At 40.7% G+C, this 22210-nt stretch overlaps 2 protein-coding genes across 5 annotated transcripts; one reads left to right on the top strand and one right to left on the bottom strand.

Moving 5' to 3' along the window:
- Nucleotides 1-4495: 4495 nt before the first annotated feature.
- LOC146374096 (TOG array regulator of axonemal microtubules protein 2-like) lies at nucleotides 4496-5867 on the top strand. Its single transcript, XM_084951995.1, has 3 exons — nucleotides 4496-4756; nucleotides 4859-5017; nucleotides 5134-5867. The coding sequence occupies exons 1-3, from the start codon at nucleotides 4593-4595 to the stop codon at nucleotides 5261-5263; spliced, it is 453 nt and encodes a 150-aa protein (XP_084808121.1). The 5' UTR covers nucleotides 4496-4592; the 3' UTR covers nucleotides 5264-5867.
- A 6185-nt stretch (nucleotides 5868-12052) lies between these two features.
- Nucleotides 12053-22199, bottom strand: LOC146374095 (von Willebrand factor A domain-containing protein 5A-like). Of its 4 annotated transcripts, none has more exons than XM_084951551.1 (21): nucleotides 22015-22199; nucleotides 21375-21422; nucleotides 21051-21253; nucleotides 20739-20961; nucleotides 19355-19521; nucleotides 19157-19271; nucleotides 18849-19024; nucleotides 18656-18744; nucleotides 17847-17991; nucleotides 17525-17604; nucleotides 17335-17449; nucleotides 17065-17223; nucleotides 16862-16965; nucleotides 16520-16728; nucleotides 16323-16391; nucleotides 15278-15316; nucleotides 14597-14659; nucleotides 14184-14246; nucleotides 12773-12936; nucleotides 12479-12602; nucleotides 12053-12366 (listed from the first exon to the last, which is right to left on the bottom strand). In XM_084951551.1, the coding sequence occupies exons 2-21, from the start codon at nucleotides 21412-21414 to the stop codon at nucleotides 12287-12289; spliced, it is 2427 nt and encodes an 808-aa protein (XP_084807677.1). In that variant the 5' UTR covers nucleotides 21415-21422; nucleotides 22015-22199; the 3' UTR covers nucleotides 12053-12286. The 4 variants fall into 4 exon arrangements, with proteins under 4 accessions (XP_084807677.1, XP_084807680.1, XP_084807678.1 ...); XM_084951554.1 differs by having other exon boundaries at nucleotides 12773-12873; XM_084951552.1 differs by having other exon boundaries at nucleotides 15278-15313; nucleotides 22015-22198.
- Between the last annotated feature and the right edge of the window lie 11 nt (nucleotides 22200-22210).

Genomic DNA, 22210 nt, shown 5'->3' with positions numbered 1-22210 from the left:
TAAGCACAAGATTGTTAGTTTATAATTTAGAAATGAATATTATCTGTATGGACTGCAATTCCCCCCCAAAAAAGTGCACATGTAAAACTGCGGTGTTAAGCGATGCGGTTGAAAAATCTGAGTGCGCCTAACTTTTGTGCCGGTGCGCCTCGGTGCGCCCATGGCAAAAAGTTAGTCTAGAGCCCTGTCTGGACAATCAGCAGTGGTGAGCAACAAAGACTGTTTTTCTCATGCTCCTCCTGAACTCATGAATGTAACAAACAATAAATCCAACCCCTGTGAACTCCTGCTCTGAGGATTTAAGAACCTGTTTTCATTCTGTACAATCTGAACCCAGTGTTAAAATGACCAAGACTACTGTCCTTAAATCTGAGGGAAGAAATATTCAGACTGCTGTGAAATTTCCGGAGGCTGCAAGTTCTGTTTCCAAGTCAGCTGAAAGGAAGGTGGTCAATGTTTCTAAGCCAGCCTTTCAGCCATGTACTTTTCAGCAGGGGCACAGGCAGTTGATAGGGACGGAGATTGCAGGCTGTAACTTAGGCTCTCTGAAGGAAGAGGCTGTCTGTTCCCCAAGGACACTTAAGGACTCTAGTTGCCCCTTGCTACAATCTATTAAGATTGTGGCTCCTTCTAGGGACTGTTCTGTGTCCCAGTTGGATGTTTCTGAGGTTGCCCACTTTCCAAAGACTATATGCCCAGACCCAGTTGGCAATATTGTGCATTTTGAGACTGTTCCTGAGCTTCTCTCTCCTCCTGTTCCTGCTCCCAGGGCTGCTCGGGCCCAGCGTTCCCCTCCACCCGTTTCAGTTCCTTTATTGCAGTCCTTAGCTCAGTCTTCACCTCCACCACAATCAGCCCCGCTACCTGTAGCTCAGTCTTCAGCCCCGCTACCCGTAGCTCAGTCACTACCACAACCACACTTACTACAACCTTTGTTACAGTCCATAGCTCAGTCAGTAGCTCAGTTGGTAGCACAATCATTAGCTTCCTTTGGTAAATCCCATGTGACTGAGATGTCGACCATAGTCAGCTGCAGAGCAAACTGCAGCGACTGCATCACCTGAAAAATAATGAAAAACCCTGAAAAAATATACATTTATGTTTTTGGAATTTATGTCTTCTGTTCAAATAATAATATCATGTTGCCTTATCATGATAATTGTTATGACTCATTGTCTTACTTTTGGTTGCATCCTGTCAGCCTCTGTGATAAACTGAGCGTGACCTCCTCCTTCCTTGGCCATCCCATTGATGAGAGCAGAGCTGGCCCCTTCCCCAATCCCAAAAGAGAAACACCTGCAATACAACAGCTGTTTTTAAGACACACAGGTTTGGTACGCAGCACATGTCATCATCTTTTTGTTGTTTTACCTGTGAGAACCTGAATTCTCAATCACTTCTTTGGTGTTCCCCACCTCTCCACCAGTAAAGACAAACAGCAAGAGAGGAGAGTTTTTTCATCTACACAAGCAAAAACTCAACTCTTTGACAGGTATACAAGTATGCTTTCAGTAATCTGTTTTAGCAAGTAAATCAAACATAACCTGGAGTTTTGCAGAATCATCCAAAGGCAACATGGTGTTTTACAGTGATATCACTTTAAGTCACTGAGATCACATGAATACAACTCATGGGAAGATGTGTTCATAACGAGACCCCAAACTGTAAATGTTTGAATAGCAGCCCATTGGTAAACTCTTCAACAGGAGCAGAGGATTGTCCTGAAGGGAAGAGGGAAAAGATGGTGAGGCCACTGTGTGAGAGGAACGATTTGAGGAAAGATTTTGTAACTCTAACACCACTTTATGAATACTCTGGAACTGCTGATGCGAGTATTACTCATATTTTCAGATTGATTCACTACCAACACAAACTCTCCACATGAAGCCATTGAACACATCAGAGACATGAAAAGGACAGAAAAATGTCAAGTTTACAGTTTCTAATATATTCCAACACAATTAAATTCCAGGTTGAATTTTTATTTGCAAACTAATGACTTCACTTATTTTTCACTCACCCGGCTCAGCAGAGGCCTGTCCTGCCTCCACCACAGCAGTGGACTGGTGGGCGTCTTTGTAATAAATCAGCAGTTCAACATCTTTGTCAAACTTGTGTCCTGCAGCCAGCTTGACCTGCACACCACAAACACATTCATATTTAGTTCTCAGTAAGAAGTAACAACCACACACAGCAGACACATCAGCACTCTACCTACCGTGGCCTGGGTTTGATCAGTGTTGAGGTACTGCAGAGGGTCCAGGGAACAGTTGGACTCTACTTTAGAGATTGGATGAGGAGGGGAGACCGAAGAAACATCACTGGACAGCCAAAACTATTTTACAGCTATTTTAGTTTAAAACCATAAAAAGTGACAGAAAAGGAATATGTTTGTTTTTGTAAATATGCTCTTGACTTTTATGATCTATGGATGGTATAATGACAAATATCAGTATAATGAGGAAAACATCATTTTTGCCTCTCTTTTTTTTAAACAAACCTTTAAAGTGAAATAAAATTTTATGTCAGCGAGAGTTAGTGAGTGTTAAGTAATTATAAACCTCTTTATGATCTAACTTTTGGAAAAAATAAGGGAAACTCCACATAACATTTTCTTAATTAGTTAAAACCATTTACTGATATAAAATCATGACGTTTGGCCAGCTTGAAGATGGAGAGAAAGACGGACACTCTTTTTTTATTAATCCTTTATTTATCCAGGTAAAAAAAATCTCATTGAGATTAAAAATCTCATTTCCAAGAGAGACCTGGCATCATGGCAACAAAAGTTACATACCACATAGGTATATAACATTTAAAACAAATACAATATCCCATACCAACATGTGTAAAATATACAATAACAGATCAAATTAAGAGTACATTAAAAACAATCACACTGAGCAAAAGAGCTGTTCTCTTGTTCCTTTAAGACAGACTTAAACTCTCCCAAGGTAACCAATTCTGATAATTTCAGTTCCTTCTGCAGATTATTCCAGGAAGCAGGGGCAGCGTATTTAAAACCTTTTCCCCCAATTCTGTTCTGATTTTTGGGACAATCAATTGTATGATTTTGTTCGAATGAAGGCTGTATTGGTTGTGGTCTTTCTCGAATTGATGAGATTCTTAGACCTGTGGAAGACCTAGAAAAACGGATCCGTGACCGGATTTTCAATGGTCACTCTGAAGGTCACAGGTCAGTTCTTAAATCGACGTAATGATAAGTCAGAATGTCAGACATTTAAACTCTTCAGACTTTTAATCAGCTGTTGTGTGAGAGATAAACCCTCCAACCAGAGTTTACACATTGCTAAAACACATTTAATGTTAAGGTGTTGCCATGGTAAAATATCTGTAGAGGTGAAAAATTTGACATTTCAGCTTCACTTTTTATCCAGCCTGTGATTTGGTTTTATTTGAATACAAATTTTGGTAAATGGTTAATTAAGACTGATTATGATGAATTGAAAACTTGAAAAATGTAATTAAATAAAAACACTTATAGACATAAATGGTTTGCTCTCCCCTTTAAAGTGCACTTTAGTCTTGTTCATTTTCAGCTGCAAACAAACAGAAATGTGAGTAATAAATATTTCATTATCTAATCTGTGCAGACAAAGAAGTTGCTGGTGTTGTGAGGCTGGTGACAGCCCAACATATGTTTGAGGCATTGGAGCAAACAATTAAAAAAATTGTGGATGCCTCTCTGCCCCAAACCATTGCAGCTCGTCGGAGGCTAATTCCTTCCTGAGCTCCAGCTCCTCCTGGAGCTCCAGCTCCGGACCCCCTCGAGTTCCAGCACCTCCTCCAGCTCCAGCTCCTCCTGGAGCTCAAGCTGCGGCCCCCCCTCAAATTCCAGCACCTCCTCCAGCTCCAGCTCCTCCTGGAACTCCAGCTCCGGTTCCCCCTCGAGTTCCAGTTCATCGAGCAGGAGGAGCAGCTGGAGTTCGAGCAGGAGCTGGAGTTCGAGCAGGAGCTGTAGCTCCAGCCCCTGCTCGAACTCCAGCTCCAGCTCCAGAAAGTAGAAAACTTCGAAGGGTTGTTAGACACCCTCCAGAGGTTGACTTTAAAGGGCTTATCGTGGGGTACCTCCTGTCAATTGACAAAAAGTTAGGGGAGGAGCTTCAGCCAGTCTCTGATCCTTCAGAGACTCTCCGGCTGAGCCTCAGCCTGCTGAGTCAGGACGACTGGTAAAATGATTTTCTACTGTTATCATTAATTATTTTCAATTTAATCTGAGGATATGAGTTTTAAAACTATTTCATGTTCCTACAGGAAGAAAAAGATAGAGGGGCTGCGATACATCCGCACCCTGGCGCGGCATCACCCAGAGGAGTTGGAGTTAAACCTCCGTACAGTTTGCTTGGGGGTGACACAAGAGGTATACCAGCTGTTTTTCTCTACATCTGTGTTTTTGCCACCCTCTTCTGTCCATGTTTGCAAGCGTGCCCTGTCTCATGCAGCTTTGTAACAAGTTTGATTTCTAACTGCTGAAATTTCCTCTGATTCTTTAGATTAAAAACAATGTCTCTTGTGTGTCCTGTGCGGCACTGGACACCGTAATATATTTGTGTGTTCACCTCAAAGAGAGGATGGACAGAGAGGCTGAATGGACCTGTGAGAGTTTACTCCAGGTGTTTGCAAGGGCAAATGCCAATGTGTTCATTCAGCAGCATGCCAAGGAAGCTCTGACAGCTCTGGTTCACGGTTGCAGCCCGAGTCGCTTTCTAAACAGCCTGGTGACTGTGGGTTTGAAGTAAGTTCACACCTGTGAAGGGTATCTGTGACCCCAGCATCACAATCAGATCAGGTGAAAATCAAACACACTGAGTGGATTTGTCTGTGTTTCCTTCCTCAGACATAAGAGCGTTCTCGTGAGAGCTGGTGCCGCACTGGGGCTTCTTATCATCAATGAATTCATGGAAGCGGAGAACGTTCTGTCTGCAGGACAGATTTTCACCAAATGCTTCCTGTTGGCTGTCAGTGAACTGTGTCAGGATGCTTCCTCTGAAGTCAGGTCAGTGTGAACTTTTAACAATTATAGGCTGATATTTCTATTTTGACTTTCTTTTGATAAATTCTCTGCATTTACTTAGAAAATAAAGTGCTGATTAAAAATGCTTCTCTCTGCAGAGCTCATGGAAAGGCCATCCTAAAAGACCTGGTCGAACAGAGGAACTTCAGAAAGATGTGGGAAGAAAGCGTCTCGGATAAATCCCGCTGTGAGGTGGAAAGAAGACTCGGAGGCAAATTTCAGAAATAACAGACACGGGTAAGCCGCACAGCACACATGAGCAGCATTCAAATTAAGAAACCACTTTGAAGGCTGCTCATTTCTGTGTGGTATTTTCAGAAATTTGGGATGGGAGAGGTCCATCATAATCTTCCTAGCTTTGGTCTTGCACAGCTTGGTGTAGATGGACAGCAGGTCAGGGAGCTCTGATTGAATGATGCGTTCGGCTGAGCGCACCACTCTTTGCAGATCTCGTCTGTCCTGCTTGGTGCTGGACTTGGTGTATAGTTTTATGCATCGGTTAAAACACTCGACTTCAGCTACATGGCGCGCAACTGGAAACACTTCCCGCAAGACGAGCTGCCCGAGATTCACAGAATTTACAGAAAATGTTACATTTTTGTGATTTATATCGTTATCGGGATGATAGAATTCTTATATCGGGATATGAGATTTTGGTCATATTGCACAGCCCTAATTCAGATCTCTTTTCACACAATACTCTTGTTGCTTCTGAGCTTCTCGTTTTACTAAAGGTTATGATGGAGGAGCAAGACTGAACCATTGGTTGGCTAACATGAGAAGGAAGGAGTGGAGACCTGCACAAACATCATGTCTTTGAAGTGCTCACTTTAAAAGAGAATGCTTTGTAAGAGTGAAAGTTTAAGAAAATCTAACTGTAATATTTATTATGCCCACTCTCCTTTTTTTTTTTTTTTTTTTTAAAGTACTAATTTAGGGAGCACAGCAGTTGCAGCCATTTTAAGGTTTTTTGTTTTATTTTGTTTTCTCAGGCGAGGTCATCTGTCAGAGGGGCAAGAGGCAATATTTTGGTAAGTACTGACACAGAGGTAAGTGACTCAAAGGTAAGTGGTAAGTGAAGCAAAGGTGAAGCACAGCAACTGATTTTCTTACTTGTTTAGCAGGACGGTGAAAGAGAGAACTGTGCTGAGAATGATCCAAGAGGCTGATTGTTTGTGACCTTTTGCAGGGTTTTAAGATGAGCAGAGAGGCAGGAAGGGCAATGAGCTGGAAGGAGTGGGTTTGTTGTATTGGAAACATGAAACATCGGGTGGATGTGAAGGAATGAAGGTAGCTTGAGTTTTTACTAGAGAAGGGCAGATGTAGTCGATTTTATGAGGTCCAATGAGGCATGGTGCATGCCAAAGATTTTTAAGGGTATGTCCTTAGCTGAGAGCCATACCTTTTTTCCCAGGCTCGTAGTCCAGGACAGAGGACCTAATCCGCCAGCTCCGTTGTACGTGATGCTGAATGGATGGCATGGTGAGGTTGGCTTAGATGGATTGGAAGAGTGGTGGTTGGTGGCTGGGGCGATTGTGGCTCAAGAGTTGGCAGTTCGTCTTGTAATCGGAAGGTTGCTGGTTTGAGCCCCGGCTCGGATAGTCTTGGTCGTTGTGTCCTTGGGCAAGACACTTCACCCGTTGCCTACTGGTGGTGGTCAGAGGGCCCGGTGGCGACAGTGTCCGGCAGCCTCGCCTCTGTCAGTGTGTCCCAGGGCAGCTGTGGCTACAATGTAGCTTACCATCACCAGTGTGTGAATGACTGAATGTCGTGTAAAGCACTTTGGGGTCCTTAGGGACTAAGTAAAGCAGTATACAAGTACAGGCCATTTACCATTTTACCCTAGAAATCCTTCAAAGGGAGATAGGCCTGTAGTGGAGCAGGTGAGAGAGTTAAAGTTAGGTACATAAATATTTGGACACAGACAATTTTTTTTCTAATTTTGTTCTGTACGTTACCACAATGAATTTTAAATGAAACATCTCAGATGCAGTTGAAGTGCAGACTCTCAACTTTATTTTAGTTTAGTGAACTAAAAGATTGCATAAATATATGAGGAACCAAGGACTTTTTAACACAAACACTTCATTTCAGGGGCTCAAAAGTATTTGGTCAAAATGAATAAAACAATGTTCTTTTCTAATACTTGGTTGAAATACCATTGCTGGCAACGACAGCCTGAAGTCTTGAACTTATAGATTTCACTAGATGCTGAGTTTCCTCCTTTTTTTAATGCTCTGCCAGGCCTTTAATGCAGCGGCTTTCAGTTGCTGTTTGTTTGAGGGCATTTCTGTCCAAAGTTTAGTCTTCAGCAAGTGAAATGCATGCTCAATCAGGTTAAGATCAGGTGACTGACTTGGTAATTCAAGAATATTCCACTTCACTGCTTTAATAAACTGCCAGGTTGCTTTGCCTATATGTTTTGGGTCATTGTCCGTCTAAATTATGAAACCCACCCAATCACTTTGACTGCATTTAGCTAGATTTGAGCAGATAGTATGTCTCTGAACACCTCAGAATTAATTTAGCTGCTTCTGTCCTGTCCTGTGTCACATCATCATCAATAAACACTAAGTCTCAGGGCCACTGGCAGCCATGCCCACACTGCCTCTCAGGAGTACCAAAGTGTAGAATTTGCCACTCCTAATATTGTAGCCATTTCTCTTTTTGTTTTTTTCTGTTTTGGCATCTTAAGCATGGCTTGTTTCACCTGCATGGAGAGCTCTTTTGACCCCATGTTGTCTATTCACAGCAAAACCTTCTAAATGCAAGCACCACACCTCAAATTGACTCTAGAAGGGGATCGCTGTACCTCCTGTGCACCTCGATCACTGCTGCAGGGTTTGGAGGCAGACGAAATCAGCCCTCCTTCACATTGCTCAACACAACCACCACTTTGCTGACAAAAGGGGGTCCTCAGCTCTGTTTCACAGTAGGTCAGAGGTTCTGGCTGTCCTCTACGGACGTTGCTTTGAAGTGCATGTCTAAGAAACTGGCTCCCTGATTCTCAGGTCCTTCTTAGATCGAAAACATCATCAGTCCTGTTGCTGTACGGTCAAAGTTGCCTGCTGCTGAGATCCATTCCACTTTCCATGTTTTTCAGTTTAAGCCAGTCTCTTCTAGTCCTCTGTCCTGTTTAATCTTTTCTTGTGTGTTGAAAATAAACATTTTAATATTCTTATTGCTTGTCTGGGTCTGCTTTCTGGGTCCAGCTTGAGCCTTGGTTGTGATAAATACCATATGTCAAGGGAAGTGTTTGTACTCCTGGTGCTTCATGGAACCTGACATGACAGAAGGTTTATCCTGTGTGGGATAAAAGGTTCAGTTGAGTGATAGCTGTTGGATAGAAGCTGTTCTTTCATCTGGCAGTGGGTGAATTCAGTAACCTGTGCCGTTTGCCTAGAGGGGGGCAGAGGGAAGAGACCAGTGGATGTCCTCCAGAGGCGGCGGAGGCTGGCCAGTGATGTCCTGAGCAGTTTTTATCACCCTCTGGAGAGTTTCTCTGTCTGCTGCTGAACTGTTCCCAAACCAGACAGTTATACAGTACAACAGGATGCTTTATATTGAGAGTAGAAATGCTCTAATAGATTTGCAGACAGGTGGGGCTTCTTCAGTATTCTGAGGAAATAAAGTCCCTGTTGTGCCTGTTTTATAATAGGAGCACCATTCGTTGTCCATTTAAGGACCTCATTGATGGCAACTCCCAGAAATATAAAGCAAGCACCCCCTCATCCTCCTCACCTCCAGATTCCAGTGGCCTGAGCGCCCCTCTCTGTCGCCTGAAATCAATGACTTCTTTTTGTTTTTTAATATTTAGGGAAAGGTTTTTATAAGAGCACCAATCAGATACTGACTTGATGTCAGATGTTTTTTTTATATTATTATTTTGTGGACTGATATCTGATATCAGCAGAGATGGGAAGTAAAAACCTAAAAAAAAAATGAAGGTTAAGCAGTGATTCTTTTTTTCTGTTTAAAATCAAAACTTTGTGAGTTTTTATTTCAAATAATAGCTGATGAGCTTCATCTCCATATTCTACCAGTTGGTGATGGTAATTCATCATCATTTGAATGTACTAATAACAGAGTTGCAGCAACTGAAGATACATAATTTAAACAATTATTCACCACACATTTATTTAACTCAGCTTTTTAACTAAGCATTACTCCATTACCAATTGATTAAATTGTATATTCTAACTGAGGAAACTTAACTTTTATACTTCTTTAATTGGCGATTCTGTTCTGAGACATGTGAAGTTAGAGACACCAGCAACCATGGTCAATTGTCTTCCAGGGGCCAGAGAAGGTGACATTGAGGAAAATTTAAAACTGCTGGCCAAGGGTAAACGTAAATTTCGGCTGTGTACACGCAGGAGAAGGACCCAAACGCAAAACTCACGACAACAAAATTAAACTCAAAAAGCTGCTTTATTGCAGAATGGAAAACTAAACTAAACTAAACTAAACTAAACTAAACTAAACTGGGACATGGATAAACTGACACGCACGGAAACACAGCCATGAGGGAGACTACGACACTGACAAAGAGAAACACAGGGCTTAAATACACTGAGGGATAACGAGGGAATGAGAGACAGAAGGAGAGCACAGCTGGAAGTAATCAGGCTGGACGGAAAGGGAAGCAAAACTAGAAACACTGACATGAGACACGGACCTTCAAAGTACAACAGGAAACACACTGACTGAACTCTAGACATGTAAACTTAACAGCAACTGGGGAGACAGAACATAGGAACCTGAAACATGGTACAAAAAGGTCACAGTAGACACAACATGGAACACAGGGAAGCCATATTACAAAGCCAAAGAACTAAACCTATGATAACCATAACTGAAACCTAAGGAAACAAGAAACAGTACAACAAAGGACTCAAATCATAAACCATAATATAAAAACACAAGATCTCTTCAAAATAAAATAGGGAACATAATGAAACGCAGACATGACTACATGAACTTGACAACATAACAGACATGAAACACATGAAGGGCAAGGGAGACTTAACAGGGGTTGGAAGACACAGGGGGAATCTAATAACAAAGAACTAGAAAAACTCATGAGCTTAATTTTATAAACATCCAAATAAACTAAACTCAAAACACTGGGTCATAAGACCCAGGATCGTGACATAAATTCAGTAAAATTACAATTCACATCGGCAGTAATGATACCCGGTTACGTCAATTGGAGGTCACCAAAATGAATATTGAATCGGTGTGTAACTTTGGAAACAATATTGGAGTCTGTAGTTTTCACCGGTCCCCTCCCCAGTTAGACCAGGAGTGACATATTTAGCCCCATGTTCTCCTTGCTGGCTGTCTGAGTGGTGTCCAAAAAATGATGTGAGCTTCATAGATAATTGGGAAACTTTCCAGAGGAAACCCGGTCTTGTTAGGAGAGACAACATTCCTTAGATGGAGCAGCTCTCATTTCTAGAAATTTATTTCTAAATAAAATTTATTAAACACATATTAAAAACATGACTATCCAGAGTTGGGACCAAGAAGCAGACTTGCAGTCTTACATGCCTCTCTTCTCTCCTCCCAGCAAAACACCGACTTAAATGAGTCAAAACCCCGGAGTCATACTAACTATCAGAATCCTTGAAGCACAGGCCGAGTGCTATGAGATTGACTCTAAGATCACAACCTGATTAAAAACTGAATCTAACATAAACATTCTTGAGATTATGGGATGGCAAAAAATGTACTTTAAAACAAGATCTTCTTGTTTCATTGGGACAGTAAAGTCCCATAAGAAAGAATAGGCATACCTGTGTAAGAACAGGTATCACTGCTATGGAGTTTAATGTTTTACACGCAGACTCAGGGCTGCTAGTCTCCTCTCGGCATTTAAACATTGGTGATTTAGAAACTCACAGTTCAACAGCACAACACTGTTTCCTTTTTACATCAAACATTTCTTTCAGCCATCTGTTTTTATCAGTGGATACATGACTAACTTTTATTCAATAGCCACAAATTACACAAATCCAAGATTAAATATTTTATTTCTCAAAGATATGTGATTACACATTCATACAAGGAGCTAAGCACAGTGTAAGAAAAACATTATAAAATAATAATAAATGTTTTATAAAAATCACATTCTCTGATGATCACATTACACGTGTCACATCTGTTTTTTTTGTTTTTTTCATTTTGGACTGAACATGCTAACGCCTGGACCTAAAATATCAGGGCTGATTTTTTTGTCCCTTCCAGGCCTGCAGCCCTCCGTTAAGAAACCATGTTCTGATCTCATTTCCACATTGATACAACCGTGATGAGTTTATTTTATTGTGCTTTCATTGAATCCGTTTGATCTTTATTTAAGGTCATTGGTTGGATACTTATCTGTAAAAAACAGAAACTCACTCGATCAAATTGTTAAGTGGTTGAGCAGGCTGATCCACAGCTGAGCCGAGCATCCCTGTACACCAGACCGTTACTTTGCTGGTTTAATTTGTCTTGATGGCTCACACCTGTTGCATAGTGAGTTTCAGTTTCTACCTTCTGGGCAAAGGTTCCTGGTTTCAAAATGTAAAACATGGAGGTTTAAAAATAGCTTTTTTGTAGCAGCCATTACTCAGATGAACAAATTATAGTTTGTTTGTGGTTGTATTAAGAGTATGTGATGGATGGCTCATGACTGCAGAACAAATCTAGCTATGCATTCCCTCTGCTGGCCTTGATTTCACTCGCTGTGAGACATGGCTGATGATGAGGTCTCATTTGTTAGTGGAAATTATGTCCAGCTGTTTACTTACATGACATGAATTAAAGAATGAAAGATATGCATTGGAATAAGGAAGAATTTTGCTTCACTATGACTTTGAATTTAAGCTGCATATTTTCCTCAACCATGATTAAATAAAATGTGTTGAAAGACAGAACTGGCCAGGTGTGTTGGTCTTTTTAAATATTTTAAAATTCAATTATTTATTTTTTTCATGGTGACTCATTAGAAGGAATGATGGGTCCAAACTCATGTGTGTTTTTATTTGTTTAATATTTGATGCTTTCAAGCAAACAGCAACATTAAAGTTAGAATAGAAAAGCAATAATCTCTGGTCCTCTTACAAAGCTGACTTTGGACACATGCAGCATAAAATAAGGCACATTAGATAATAAAGTTGGACGATGCAAAGATTAATGTGGATGAAGTATGAAGTAAATCTGCTTCTGTGTATGAATCGTAAAGAAGTTGTTAGTTTAATAAAAACCTCAGAGGCCAAGGGCAGTTTTTTGCACACTGCAACCCAACAACATATTTCCAGCTTCCACACACTCTGTCACAGATGGTGCTGGAAAAAAAAGGAACACACAAAACAAAATAACCAGTTAGCATTAATCTTAACGACTGTAGCAACTCAGTATAGCCATCACAAACTGAATGCTTATTTTTGTGTTTACTACCTTTTTGCGCACTGAGCCATGATACAGCCTTTGCAGCCAGAAGCTCCCACTCATCCTTTGCATCCATCTTGAAACCATGAAGCCAGATCAGAGCCAGAATGGTGGCCCACACTTCACTGCTGGCCTAGTGTATAGAATCAGAAGTCATGTAGTTAAATATTAAATTAAGTGAGGCAGCATGCAGATGTTCGTTAACATGAGTGTGTAATTTTGAAAATTCACTTTTGAAACCATTTTAATGAATATGTTACAAACACCCACTATTACTGTGTTATTATTTATTTAATAGCCCACCTTTTCAGGCTTTGACTTTTCCACCTCCTCGTTGGTCTTTCCCAGTTCAGCAGCCAGAGCTGGATCAAGCAGCCAGCAGCCAGACGCCTTCTGGAGGGAGACTAACAGCAGCAAAGGGTCTCTGAGTAGCTTCTTAACAGGTGTAAATTCTTCAGCCGGCAGTGCTAAAGGGGAAATTTAAATACAAGTACATTCATAAAGTTTTTATGCTGATCACTCTCCTTCTATTTAGTTAATAAAATCATCTTAATTGGGGGGAATTAACAGAGCAATATTTTAGAAAAAGAGTTTAGTTAATTAAGAAAATAGTTCCATTGATTCGGTTAGCATCCACATGTTGCAATCTTTTTTTCCTCACATACAAGGTGTTGAATAATCGAGCTCCACCTTATCTTAAAGACTTTATAGTATCGTATCAGCCGCTCTCTGAGTGAGCTGTACTTGTGTTTAACTCCTGTGGAACCAGCTCCCAGTTTGGATTTGGGTGACAGACACCGTCTGTACTTTTAAGACTATGTTAAAAACTAGGGGTGGGTTTTTATAATCGATTTATCGATTAAAATTGATTCTGGCTTGGATAACGTGAAATCGATTCATTAAAATCCTGAATCGATTTTTTAATATAAATTTATTTTGCCCGAAATGCCAGAATCTCTGGTGAAACCTCAAAATTTCAACAACCACCAAACAGCTAGGACAGTAAATGAGAGCAGGAACACGGATTCTGCACAAAGACGTAAACACACAGCGTGGACCCGCGGATCAGAATCAGTGAGATGTCGCCTTTCTCACCTGACGGCACGGACACGGTCGGGGCTGAAAGCCGACAGCTCGCTGATTCCGATGTTTCGGCGGGTCCGCGCTTTGTGTTTACGCCCTTTTTGTGCTGATTCTAAAGCTGTTAGTTTTATCTCTCTCCAAACAATATTGACCGAACCAGCAGCAAAAGAAGATCCAAACTAAGCTTCACAAAAACATCGTCATGAATTCCCTCTGACTTTTGCTGTTTTGCTTCCACCACACATCATGCACAGCTCTCTCTCTCTCTCGCTTCAAGAACAGTGGGAGTTTTTCCTTCCCACAGTCACCAAAGTGCTTGCTCATAGGGGGTCATATGATTGTTGGATTTCTCTCTTTTTTGTATTACTGTATACAAAAGGTATTTTATGAATTTCACCAGGTTCTGTACTAGGACCAATACTTCTTATGTCACACCTGTTTAGGCAGTATTATTAGAAAACACTGAACTCTTTTGCATTGCTTTGCAGATGACTCTCAACCCATGAAACCAGATGATACAAAACTAATTAAAACTACAGGAATGTCTTAAAGATATTAAGGTCTCGATGACTTTTGATGTCCAACTAAAGATAAACGTGTTTATCTAAAACAAAGAAGTCAAAACAGATACCTCTGTAACAGCAGATGCCTTGGAATTCTGGAGGGTTTCCATAATCCACCTCACAATCTGCTTCTTCAAAGGAAATTCAACACTGAGCACACACACTTGAAGTTGTAATCAAAATTAAAACATTTTCCTTCATTGCAGACTAAATGCAGTAGCATGCTTAACATTTAATTAAAACAAAATGTAAATGCTTCTTTATTAAAATTTTGAAAGTTAAAATTAATAGTAGAAAAATCGAAATTACACTTGGAAAAGAATCAAGTTCAAGTGTGTCCATTTAAAGCAAAGAAGTCACAACAAATACACAAACTAATTAAACTACAGGAATGACTTAAAGATATTAAGGTCTAGATGACTTTTGATGTCCAACTAAAGATAAACGTGTCTATCTAAAGCAAAGAAGTCAAAACAGATACCTCTGTAACAGTACGTGTCTTCGAATTCTAGAGGGTTTCCATAATCCACCTCACAACTCCTCACTGGAGGGGAGAGGGAGGAGAAACAGGGGGACAAGGGAGGGCGGGAACAACTGAGCTGTAGGTGCTTCTCTACACTGTGCAATATTTGCAATATTTGTTTTTTGTTTTTGTTTTGTCTTTTTTCTTATATTTGACTGTGCAATATACTCACTCAAATGAGCAATCCTATTTATCCATATTGTATATTCTGTATCTATATATGTGTATATGTGTATATATGGTGTATTTATGCTTATATCCTTACTCTCATTCCCCTTAATGTATCTGTAACATGCAACTTCTTTCGGTGCTTTGCTACTGGAAACTGAATTTCCCGGAGGAACCCACCCGAGGGATTAATAAAGTTTCATCTAATCTAATCTAATCTAACAATCTGCTTTTTCAAAGGAAATTCAACACTGAGCACACACACTTGAAGTTGTAATCAAAATTAATACATTTTTCCCCTCATTGCACACTGAATGTAGTAGCATGCTCAACACTTAACAAAATGTAAACCTCTGTTTATTAAAATTTTGAAAGTTAAAATTAATAGTAGAAAAATCGAAATTACACTTGGAAAAGAATCAGTACATATTCAAGTGTGTCCATTTAAAGCAAAGAAGTCAAAACAAATACCTTCAGAGTCATCCATTGCACAATAGTACTGTACACCTGCTTTTTCAAAGGAAATGCAACAGTGAGCACACACACTTATAATTCTACTCCCAATGAAAACACAAGTAAACATTTTTCTTTCATTGCATGCAAAATTTAGTAAAAGCTTAACTGATGTGGGATCTCATTTTACTTGTCTGATGAGAATTTGTCAGCATGAGCAAATCATCTGACGTTATATAACTCAGACTAACTCGGTCTGTGTCAGCAATCCCAAAACTAACTACCAGAAAACAAAAACCCACCCCAGACTGAAGAAGTCACTTGGATGAGTGATCAAACATTACTCCCACTGAAAACGCTTCATCCAGTGAACTTTACCGTATTTTCCACAATCTAACGCGCACTTAAAATCGTTTAATTTCTCACAAAAATCGGCAGTGTGCCTTATGTATGAATTCTGGTTGTGCTTACCGACCTTGAACTGATTTTACACGGCTCAAAAATCAGTCAAAAATGTCTTCGTGCGACATTGGTAACCTACAAAGCCGCACTGCTTGATGGATTGTCGGAGCATTACGGCTACTGTAGTCAGGAGCCTCGCGGAGTAATCTGGGTCCAAAACTCTGTCCGCTTAAGGTCCCAAAGTCAAATGAAGACTGCAGCATCACTGAGAGCTAAAAACTGCCTGAACGCTTTCATTCTTAATAAAATGATCAGCGTTGCTGCTTTTCCAGGTGTAACAATTAAGTTTAACACCCAGGCATCCATGAAAACAGAATTCATGAAATTTCTGAAAAAATTAAAACGTTTTTCCTCCCAGTCACCAAAGCGCTTGCTCATAGGGGTCGTATGATTGTCGAAGTTCTCTCATTTTGTTTGTATTATTGTATACAAAAGGCATTTAAAAAAGTGCATTGAAGTGGTTTGAGTCATATGTATTTAATAGTCTCCAATTTGTTCTTATAACTAATTATTCTTTTTCACACACACACACACAAACACACACCTGTGTTTGTAGAAGTACGCACACTGTGTTTGCAAAGGTAACAAACCTTGTACTCACCAGGTGAAAAACCGGAAATATCAGCTGTTAGACAGCAAGGGGTAGCAGCAAATCTCATTAGACCAGCCACTAATAAAATGAGATAAGATAAGATAAGATAAGATAAGATAAGATAAGATAAGATAAGATAAGATAAGATAAGATAAGATAAGAATGCCCCCATAACAATATGAAGTAGATAGGATTGCTCATTATACTTGGAATATCTCGGTGCAGAAGAGGTCCTTGAATCTCCTTGTTGTTGTCTTTATTGACAGCAATGAAAGCAGTGAAAGAACTGCTCACTCCTGATTGGACACTCAGCTGCACCACCTTCTTTTTTACTTCTTCTTTTTCCTCATTGTTTTCTGCTTCCATCTCTAGCAAGCAAATAAGAGTCCGAGCAGCTAACCTGTGGACTATTAAGCTACAGACAAGAGAAAATATTGGTATGGTGACATGGTCACAATGACCAATATTTTTTAGATCATACAGACATAAAAAGTAAACTTTTGTAAAGTAAATATGTAATTGTACCAGTGGATTAACAGCTCATTTACCCAGAGTTTTCTGCAGGTCTGAGACTGAAGTGCAGCTGGTTCTCAGAGGGATGACCTGCCAGGCTGTACTTCACCGTCACACAGCCCTCTGCTACCTCTGAGCTCTGACACAGAATTACAGTGTTAAACCAATTTCATTTTATTTCAAAACATGACAAGCATAAACACAGAGATTGTTCACTGTGAGAAGATGCTGTTCCTACCTGTCCAGTAAGCTGGGCATAAATCAGTGACCTTTTACCCTGGAAAATGGTTGTGATTGGTGGAGAGAGGACAGTGACAGTTGATCCCTTTGGTAAATCCCATGTAACAGAAACATCTTCCACAGCTGGCTGCAGAGCAAATCGCAGCGACTGCATCACCTGATGAGTATAAAAACCAAAATCATATCTTCCATCCAAATTAAAAATAAATAAAACAAACTAAAAACACAATTTTTTTTTTACTGTAATTGTTATGAGTCATTGTCTTACTTTTGGTTGCATCCTGTCAGCCCCTGTGATGAACTGAGCGTGTCCTCCTCCTTCCTTGGCCATCCCATTGATGAGAGCAGAGCTAGCCCCTTCCCCAATCCCAAAAGAGAAACACCTGCAACACAACAGCTGTTTTTAAAACACACAGGCTTGGTACACAGCACATGTCATCATCTTTTTCTTGTTTTACCTGTGGGAGCCTGAATTGTTTTTCACTAGATCGATCACTTCTTTGGTGTTCCCCACCTCTCCATCAGTAAAGACAAACAGCTAGAGAGGAGAGTTTACACACAGTTTTTCGTCTACACGAGCTGAAACACAACTCTCTGATATGTAATCAAGTATGCAGTAGGAACCACTCAACAGATCAACTCATGTATAATTAGTAGATTATATGAGATATGTTACGACTGATACAGAGCTTGGTTCATGGTCAACTTACATGTTGGAGTAATGAATGAGAAAAAAGGAAGGACAAAAGGATGACATCAAGGTGTGTGTGTGTGTGTTACCTGTCTAGGCTGAGTGGGAATGCAGGGCTGGCTGTAAATATGTTTGAGCGACTCCAGGATTTCTGTTCCTCCGAGATCAGCCTCCATCTGCTCAACTTTCTTCAGGGCCTCCTCCATGGTCTTCTCACCATACTCTACACTCTTACTGCCATGAGAAACACACAAGTGAGATCAAACATAACCTGGAGTTTTGCAGAATCATCCAAAGGCAACATGTTGACTAACAGCAGGGAAGATATCTTATCACACATTTTGTCATGGTCCCCATGTCTGCCCGGCCGGCTCCACAAGGCCACATGTGTTTTTGTGTACATTCTCCTCTCTCCTCCCCGTCAGGGTGGAGCTCACTGCAGGCTCCCGCCCTTGGCACACAAACCTGCTTCTTGTCAGGCTCTAATTATGGGTTGGACTCTTAAGGCCAGGACGCAGACAGCCTCATCACTGGATGATTGTGCTAGACACGTCAGTGAACCTCAGCCTTGTATCTTTAAGCTCTGTGAACTTGCTGTGATCTCTGCGTAACCCCACTCTCTCCTGTGCACAGTTTCCCCGGACCTGTGACCAACCCGTTGTTTGAACCTTTGTAAAGAAGAGGAGCTAGCGTGTATGTGATTCCCTTCCCGGACTTCCCTTTTGGACCCAGGACCCCCACTATCACCTCACTGTATATATCTGCACCTGGTGACTTAAATAAACGTTGTTTCCACTGAACTCTGCTCTGCGCCTGAGTCCTACTACAACGCATGACACATTTACAGTAAAAAGTGACCGAAAAGTGATATCACTGAGATCATATGAATACAACTCACGGGAAGATGTGTTCATAACTGGACCCAAAACTGTAAATGTTGAAATAGCAGCCCATTGGTAAGCTCTTCAACAGGAGCAGCAGAGTATCCTGTAGGGAAGAGAGAAAAGATGGTGAGGCCACTGTGTGAGAGGAACAATTTTATGAAAGATTTGAGGAAATGTTTCACAACTATAACACCACATCATAAATACCTTGGCACTGCTGATCCGAGTTTCCTGCTGCTCAGTGTTATTTGTAGCACAGTCCATACTTCCAGATCGATCCACTAAGAACACAAACTCTCCACATGAAGCCGTTGAAGACATCACAGACTGGGGGAACTCAGGGTACAGACTCACCATCACCACTGGATCACCCATCAGAGAGCCTGAAACACATGAAAGGGACAGAAATATGTCAAGTTTACATTTTATAATAGCTCCAACACAATTAACTATTAGGTTGAAAAAGAACACTAATTTTTATTTGCAAACTAATGACTTCTCTCATTTGCTCTCACCCGGCTCAGCAGAGGCCTGTCCTGCCTCCACCACAGCAGTGGGCTGGTGGGCGTCTTTGTAATAAATCAGCAGTTCAACATCTCTGTCAAACTTGTGTCCTGCAGCCAGCTTGACCTGCACACCACAAACACATTCATATTTATTCATCAGTAAGAAGTAACAACCACACACAGCAGACACATCAGCACTCTACCTACCGTGGCCTGGGTTTGATCAGTGTTGAGGTACTGCAGAGGGTCCAGGGAACAGTTGGACTCTACTTGAGAGATTGGACGAGGAGAGGACACTCGGGCAGAAAAAGACAGACTGTAGGGCACCAGAGAGGCTGGAACAGAAGTCACCTGGACCCCTGCACCTTCACTACCTGCACACAGCATCAGGTAAAATATGCTGTAATTAATGAGGTATAATACAATCAAATAATTTAGGCTGTAAAGACTCTCTGGTTCACATGATAGTACAGATAAAATGAGGAAAATAAGCATTTTGCTCAGGAAAAACAAAACTACTTTACAGCTGTTTTAATTCAAAACAATGAAAAAGTGACAGAAAAGGAATAACTTGACTTTTATGACCTAAGGATGGTATAATGAACCATATCGGTATGATGAGGAAAACACAAACATCATTTTTTGCCTATTCCTTCTTCAGAAAAAACAAAAAATCTGTTAGGGTGATGTAAAATTTAATGTCAGCGAGAATTAAATAGTGTTAAGTATATAAACCTCTTTATGATCTAACTTTTGGAAAAAATAAGGGAAACTCCATATAAACACACTCAGTTAAAACCATTTACTGATATAAAATCATGACGAGAGGGAGAGTCTGTGTTTGCACACTGCATCAACCTACTTCCAAAAAAAAAAAATTATAATCTGACAAATGCTGTCCTGTCAAAACTAAACACACCAGTCCCAACAAGGTTTTATGAGATGTTTGTGCTGATACGTTGGGGTTGGTTTTCTCTGATTGTGACGCTATGCATTACGGTCAAATATCTCCAGTTTTGGGTTTGTTTGTCAGAAGGGCATCTTTCAAGAAGTCTTGTGATTGGTACAGGTGCAACTTTGAAAACATGCTGCCAATGTCTTTTTGAGAAAAGAAGTTTTCTCCTGCAACCCCTAAAAAATAAGCCACACTTGCTCAGTCTTATTCTAATACCTTGAAATCTAACATTTGATATGCTAGCTGAGGCCTGTAGAGTCTGAGATACAGTTTTTGGGCTTTTTGTAATTTCTCTGAGGATGCACTAAAACTTTTCACTGGACTGGAACATTTCTTTTTCACAGCTTTTTATATTTGGCAATCACAATGTGATGAGAAGTGAATCCTTTTTCTTGCAGAAAATCAAGTTGAAACTTGACCTAATTATCTTCCAGATCTTTCTCACGGTATGTGTTTTCCTGTATGTGGCAACAGTTGCATATCTGGTTCTGTGTTCACACCTTACAGTAACTGGCAAAGTTGGAAGACGTTTTTTTTTTTGTGTTCTGTCAGTGGTGTGAAGGTTGGAAGGTGGTTCAACACTTTCACTGATATAGTTGAAGCATTTCTGGTCCAAGTATTCTGAAGTTGTCCTACCCTGAGGTTGGTATCGAGGGTTGAGGACACCAGGCAGACAGAACCTCAGACCATCATCAGCCTGCACAGCCAGCTCAGTGACGTACTCCAACCTGATGGAGGCGCTCTCTCCTGGAGGCAGACTGCCCACACTCAGAGAGAATATATCTGGACTCTCATCACTCTCCTCCAATAGGAAGGCCTGCTGACCGGAGCTCAGAGCATCATCATACTCCTCACGAGCCTGAAACACAGGTGACACATGTCAATGACATTCACTGTGTTTATTTTGAAGCTCACTTATAATCAGGTTATATTTACTGTCCAGCTCACCTTCTGTTTCTCCTTCACCTCAGCTACAATTTGTGTCTGTCCAATCTGAGCGCTGAAATGACAGACAGCAGCATCTCCGGGCAGAGGGAAGACAAAAACAGCCTCTAATGGTTTGTCCTCCTTGTTCTCATAGTTCAGAGTGGAGACCACTGTAGCCACATGGTCCCTCACCTCCAGCTCCACCTCAACGCTCTTCAGAGGAACTGATAGAAAATAATATTAGAATAAATACAAACCATACATCAGGGTATTATTATGTGCCATTACAACAACAACAAAATCTACATTTGAAGTTGTTTTAATTAACTTCTTTTCCATCAGTACCTGGTTCCTTCTGAAGAGTTAGCAGACCACAGCAATCCATTATCTTACCTGTAAAAGAAGAACACTTAATACTGAAACTATACATTTTACACTTTACAAATACGGAACATTCAAAACATATAGCCGCAGTCAGAGATAACGGGTATGTCGACCGTGGGAATAAATGTTCTCCGTTAACTACTTTCTTTTTTAGGCTCTGTGCCTAAAAAAAACATTCATTAAATAAAGGAATCACTGTAAACATGGCGCTTCTGGTCGATTTTTAACCGAAACTCGTAACACAAATTGCTCCTGACCGATTTATGTTTTGAGTACAAGTTGCTTTGGTGATGTAAGCAGCTAAAAGGAGAGTCACTGTCGGGAACAGCTCGCTGACGCATTAATCAGGGTTTTTTGTACAGGCCTCGGGTTTTGTTGCAGTCTTGTTTATTATTATAACCAGCCAAGCGTCCCTCTGACCGTGACTTTCACTTTCACATTAAACATGCAGTCTGTTGTATAACTTTGTGGACTTTCTCTACTGCATGACTGTATACACACATAAACAGTGCGGAACGTCTGTGTGACAGCACCCACATGACAGCGATAAGCTTTCAGGTTTTCCTGTCAGTCGAGCTGCTTAAATAACGGACAGACTTACCTCAAAGAATGTACTGATGTTTCCGGTACAGTTTTACTGCAGCCCCCTCCTCTAAATACGTGAAGAATGGTGTTAAAACACGTAATGTTTTCGATAACAACACTGACCTAACTGAAACAAGACTGCCACCGGGTATGCTCGATTTTCTTGTACGAGAGCACCCAGTGGCGTAGGGATGTGTCGGTCGCGAACGAAA

Source organism: Perissodus microlepis, chromosome 14 (assembly GCF_051167445.1).
Source record: "Perissodus microlepis isolate ML-2025 ecotype Zambia chromosome 14, ASM5116744v1, whole genome shotgun sequence".
Classification (NCBI taxonomy): domain Eukaryota; kingdom Metazoa; phylum Chordata; class Actinopteri; order Cichliformes; family Cichlidae; genus Perissodus; species Perissodus microlepis.
The sequence above is the reverse complement of the archived record's forward strand: the minus strand, read 5'-3'. Positions and strand labels throughout refer to the sequence as shown.

What these genes read in the sequence shown, in the direction of transcription:
- LOC146374096 (XM_084951995.1), top strand. Translation starts at nt 4,593, where the DNA reads ATGGACAGAGAGGCTGAATGGACCTGTGAGAGTTTACTCCAGGTGTTT. An exon ending in CTGGTGACTGTGGGTTTGAA is followed by an intron (nt 4,757 to 4,858) that starts GTAAGTTCACAC and finishes TTCCTTCCTCAG; the next exon opens with ACATAAGAGCGTTCTCGTGA. An exon ending in GATGCTTCCTCTGAAGTCAG is followed by an intron (nt 5,018 to 5,133) that starts GTCAGTGTGAAC and finishes TTCTCTCTGCAG; the next exon opens with AGCTCATGGAAAGGCCATCC.
- LOC146374095 (XM_084951551.1), bottom strand. Translation starts at nt 21,414, where the DNA reads ATGGATTGCTGTGGTCTGCTAACTCTTCAGAAGGAACCAG. An exon ending in TTCCCACTCAGCCTAGACAG is followed by an intron (nt 17,605 to 17,846) that starts GTAACACACACA and finishes TCTCCTCTCTAG; the next exon opens with CTGTTTGTCTTTACTGATGG. An exon ending in AGGCATCTGCTGTTACAGAG is followed by an intron (nt 12,937 to 14,183) that starts GTATCTGTTTTG and finishes TTTCCCCTTTAG; the next exon opens with CACTGCCGGCTGAAGAATTT.